This window comes from Littorina saxatilis, unplaced genomic scaffold, assembly GCF_037325665.1.
Source record: "Littorina saxatilis isolate snail1 unplaced genomic scaffold, US_GU_Lsax_2.0 scaffold_190, whole genome shotgun sequence".
Taxonomy (NCBI): Eukaryota; Metazoa; Mollusca; class Gastropoda; order Littorinimorpha; family Littorinidae; genus Littorina; species Littorina saxatilis.
The window spans coordinates 47501-52731 of NW_027127005.1; the positions used below are offsets into that span (position 1 = coordinate 47501).

The window sequence follows — 5231 nt, forward strand, 5'->3', positions numbered from 1 at the left end:
CGTTTTTTATTTATTGTGATATCTTATGAAATCTTATCTTAAATTACCTCAAAGACAAGAGGTCAAACTGCATAAAGCTGTTCTAAATCCACAAACGTCTCCATATCCAGGCAAGTAAAGTCTGCGTGCGATGACTCACCTTCACAGTTGCCGTCATTACGCTGACAGGTAGGACCAGCACAGTGGGCAGAACAGGTCTCATGACACAGCTGAGAGCCCCACAATCCTTCCTTGCAGCCTGAGAAGACACAAGAACATTGTGAGAGCCTTACACCTTTCCATAATCTTCTGAATACAAAGCATTATTCTGTTACTGCTATTCGGGACTGTGGCACCAAGTGCAGGTTTTGCAGAGTACACGACCAGATAGGCAGATATCAAACCCTAAAACATGTCAACGTTATAAATGCAAACAGAAACGAGGGGACAAAGCTGAAGTTGATAACTACTGGTGGGCATTACAATACACAATACAGCATAGGGTACCTTATTGTATCGAATAAACACATCTAGTCCTAGCTAGGTAGACATTGTACCTTTGACGATATTTTCACCTAGTCCCATGAGGCTTAGCTCATTAAATTATTGGCTGCTTTCATCCTCTAAAATATGAGTTGCCATTGTGCCTCATTATACCCACTATAGGCTTGTTCATGTTTGTGTGTATTTTTGTTTTCCAGGCACTTTGTGCTTAGGGGTTTCGTTCTTGCTCGTGTGCACACAAGGGTGTTAAGACGCCGAGGTTAGTTTGTGCAAGCATTTACTGGGGAAATACAATTCCTCGCAGAACATGTGGGTCAAATCTGTTGCGGTTCTAAACCAGACCTGCTATCATCCTGTCAATATGATGACACGTACACACCAGTGTAAAACTATACAGCACATAAGGTTGACACAGTTATGTCGCTTTGGTAGCAAATGCAAAAGCTAACAGCGAATACATACTGGAACAACAACACCAAAAACAACAACAACAACAACAACAACAACAACAACAACAACCAAACACCAGTTAGTCATTGCTAACTCTGAGACGAGGCTTTTACTTACGTGTGCAGAAACCACTTGTCATGTTACACCCTTCATCGCAGTTCTTGTCACAATGAGACGAACAATCCAGTCCATATAACCCCTCTTTGCAAACTGAAAAGATGTGCATGGATTGGACATCTTTATTTCAACAGCTTACAAATAGAATCAAAACGCATAGCTCAGCAGCCGAATTAAAGCTGTATGCATATTCATCAGGACAGCAGAACAGAGCCACAACAGTGGCTGAGTTGGGTTGCAGTTGTGCATGTTTTGGCAAGTAACAAGAACAATATCCTTGTTAATTACATACAACGTTATATCCCATGAGCTGCTTCTTTGTCTCTGTTACTTCAGTATGGGTATATATGTTGTATTTTTATAGCTCAATAAATACATCATGGACTCCAAAAAATATATGATAGTGCAGATTCCGATTTGGGCAAAGAACTACTTTCCTCCCGACCTTTGTCCTCGCGCCGAACAATGTGACACATTTGTATGAAGTTCCAAAATAGTATCTCACGGCTCAGAAAACCATATCAGTTGCACGCAAAAATGAATCTCGGAACTGATCTGATGTATGGGATGCAATAAACAAACGTTTCTTTCATTATGAAAGCAATGCAGGTCGAAAAAAACGAACATTCAACTTACAAGATACACAGATGCTAGCGAACGATCGAACCTATTCATTCTCTGTTTGCTATCCGTGTGTCGACAAGCATAGGAATAATCCAAAAAAGAGTATGCAACACAACAGAAAGAAAATGTGCTCCCTCAATACTGTTTCGAACGTTTTCTCCGTGTCCCTGTCTACTGCAGACCGGGTTACAAGAACATACTCTGTTACATACAGTACGAAACACTGCCATGAAAACCAAAACAAAAGAGTAGTCTCCCTTGCACCGGGACAGCACACAGATAAAATTTAGAGTTTAAGCTGGCACAACCTTAATCCAATCAGAAATATGCTTAAAGGTAGATTGTAATACACTCTTAATTGCTTTGCTGCTAAAGAGTTCTATCCGCAGTTTTATTAACCCGTGCATAACACTAGTTTGAACAGTCGAACACTATCACAATGCCAATGGCTGCAAACCAAAACAAAAAAACGAGTACCCTCCCTTGCATCGTAGCAACGACTGTTTATCTGGTTTCACGTATTTTGCGAGCAAGTCTACTCTTTTGCCTGGCTCTGCAGTAAGTCCACATTGGCGATGAAGGTATCCAAGAACTTAACATGTGTGTATTTTTCCGTAATCCAGTCATATTCCTTCAAAATGCAATCAATCGGCGGTGACAGACTTGGTGTCAGCAATTCGCGACTTCACCACTTTGGTCCTGTTTTCCTCACACCCATACCAGTTTAGGTTGATCCATGCAAACACACTCGCAAAATCACGTAGATACATTTCAAATAGGGAGCAAATGGTTAAATCTAAACCTACATATTTGTTCCCTAAAATGTGCTTCTCTGTCAATAAGCCTAATTGTATAATAATACGTTCGAGAAAAACAACGTGGAATCGATTCTGAATCGAGTTAGCCAAATGGGTGCCAAACCGGTTTCGCCCGTTCCGCCGACCTGAAACGCAACACAAAAGAATTGTGCGCTTCAACTAAATTGATTTCTATACGACTTCATTACTTTCTTGCAACTTATGAACCTTTACTTAAAGCTTTTACATGGTCTGAAAGTAGTGTTACCGCGTACTTATCGATGCACTCATTCGTTTTATTTTTCAGCGACCGTCACTGACTTAGTTTGAGGTTGCAAAAGGGCGTGCCTTAAGCATAATGTGTGTGATGCGGCCGAGCCTCCAATGGCTCAACTCAACTGCTCGTGTAAAACAAATACAGTGATACCGATTTTGATGACTTTGTGGGAACAACATTTATGAAAACTGGAACATTTGTATCTCTTTACCCTTTCTTCCCAGAGCTAAGCCTTTGACACACACCATCTGTCAGAATGTCTACAACATGTCGGCAAACGTTCAAATCATTCTGATGAAAATACATGAAATGTTCTTCACATCCGTGAACTAACATGTTTTGATTAAATACCACTTTGCTTATCAATTTGTACTACAATCAATCTAAAAGCAATTTGTTGATGGACCATACTATCATTCTAAAAACATTGAAGCAAATTGATGCACACCAAACTTTAACACAAACAGTTCTGTTTCGTGAATGTTGTGGTCAAATTACTTGAAGATAAAAACGGTGTATTTTATGGTAGCTCCTACCCTTAAGTGCAACTTACCAAATATTTGAAATTCACACAGGTTCAACGTTTTGTTAATCTTTGTCAGTGTGAGGCGCACCACCTGCCCATACATCACTGAAGAACACGTCACCGAGTTGCTCCTGGTGGTGGGTGGTGACGTCACGTTGACACAGGTCTTGTTGTCCACCGTGATCATGAACGGGTACAGACGGTCGAAAACTGTTCAGCATCAAATTGATACAAATGAAAAGGACATATTCAGCTGAAAGAAAACGTGTTCCATTTCCTTTGTCTATTCATACTAAATCCGTCAAAAACAAAAGGCATGCTGAACGGAGTAGGTGTCATTCTTCTCAGAGGCTATTACAGGCGTTTTAAAAGCCGTTTTAGCGATTAATAAGACCAAAAAACACGGTACATTTCAGAAACACATCACCGCATTTACTTACACCGTTGGGTGATTTGCGCTGACTCATGTAGAACAATACTTTCGGACTTTTAGATCATTTGAAACATTAGTAACGCTGTTATGCGACAAGCCAGACAGAGTTTTAGGAATACAGATGCACCCTATGCAATTTAAAAACAAGAGGCGAAGCCTTCAAGGCTCCCGTAAGAAATCAACAAACAGTAACATAACACAAACTCACTCACTCCGTAACACACACACACACACACAAACACACACACACACACGCACACACACACACACACACACACACACACACACACACACACACACACACACACACACGCACACACACACACAGTTAAAACTAACGCATCATATCAACTCCATGTATAATTTTCAAAAGAAGGCAAACAGATAAAATGACTAGGGTAATAGGTTAGGTACCTGCCATGTGGGCACTTTTTCCACTGCTGTCCTCAGTCCTATACTTTTCATCAAGACCTGTCACCATGCCGAGTAGATCTAAATTCGGAAGTCTTCATGTGGCTGAGGCATATATCTGACATAGCGTCGATCTTGTTGTAGGTTAACCTCCTTTCTGAAACAAATGGCAAAATGCGATTAGTTATGATGACTACAACCTACACAAATATAAACAGTGTTTTGAAACAGAATAGTCAGGTTATACAAGCCACTTTGCCTATGCAGCATGGTAACCCTACAATATGCGAAACATGTCGACTGCAGCAGCCTGGTTCTTAAAATAATTCTGACGGTCAACACAGCCAGAAATGCCAACAAAGACAAGAAAGCTGTTGCAAGGTAAGCTTACCAAACGTTACATAGCGAATCATATGATAGTGCGTAAACAGCAAACAGTAGATCTACAATCAAAGAGAGGATCGAGTCTGGAATGAAACGCGATACAGATCTAGCATTCAAAAACTGTCTTTCACGTTCAAGGAAGTTGTTGCAAGGTACTTAAGACTTACTAAATTGTACAGACAAAACCATGACAGTGCATGTTTTGAATCTGAGGAAAAAATCGTGATCATTTTGACTTTGAGAACAGATTCATTCCGTCTCCTCCGAAAACGGCGTATGGCTGCCTAAATGGCGGGGTAAAAAACGGTCATACACGTAAAATTCCACTCGTTCAAAAAAAAAACACGAGTGTACGTGGGAGTTTCAGCCCACGAACGCAGAAGAAGAAGAAGAATCTGAGGAAAAAATCGTGATCATTTTGACTTTGAGAACAGATTCATTCCGTTTCCTTATATCTGCATGTTCAAGTAAATGGTGGACAGTTTTTTTCGGGCAGAGTAAACTTAACTTGAGACTCTACTGCAAGTCTTGAAATTCACATAAATCGAACCACGAGCAAAGACATCCAAACATTACAGGCACTTTAGATCAACTCATTTCACTAGAGGTGACTGCCTAGCACTGTGTTTGACATCCGTGTCTGCTGAAATAAAAAGAAATTAAAACAAAACGGATTAACAGTAGGTGACACGTTATCAGAGTGGGAGACACTAGATCTGTCTCTGAACT

The 5231-nt window shown here is 40.5% G+C and overlaps 1 protein-coding gene across 1 annotated transcript; it reads right to left on the bottom strand.

Moving 5' to 3' along the window:
- Nucleotides 1-62: 62 nt before the first annotated feature.
- LOC138955464 (cell death abnormality protein 1-like) lies at nt 63-3848 on the bottom strand. The gene is made up of 3 exons (XM_070327067.1): nt 3302-3848; nt 1051-1143; nt 63-238 (listed from the first exon to the last, which is right to left on the bottom strand). Exons 1-3 carry the CDS (start codon nt 3459-3461, stop codon nt 63-65), a joined length of 429 nt encoding a protein of 142 aa, XP_070183168.1. The 5' UTR covers nt 3462-3848.
- Between the last annotated feature and the right edge of the window lie 1383 nt (nt 3849-5231).

Excerpts from the sequence above, each read along its gene's own strand:
- LOC138955464 (XM_070327067.1), bottom strand. The coding sequence starts at position 3,461 with ATGATCACGGTGGACAACAAGACCTGTGTCAACGTGACGTCACCACCC. Across the intron at positions 1,144-3,301 it reads GTGTGAATTTCAAATATTTG|TTTGCAAAGAGGGGTTATAT; the intron begins GTAAGTTGCACT and ends ACATCTTTTCAG. Across the intron at positions 239-1,050 it reads GACAAGTGGTTTCTGCACAC|GCTGCAAGGAAGGATTGTGG; the intron begins GTAAGTAAAAGC and ends GTGTCTTCTCAG.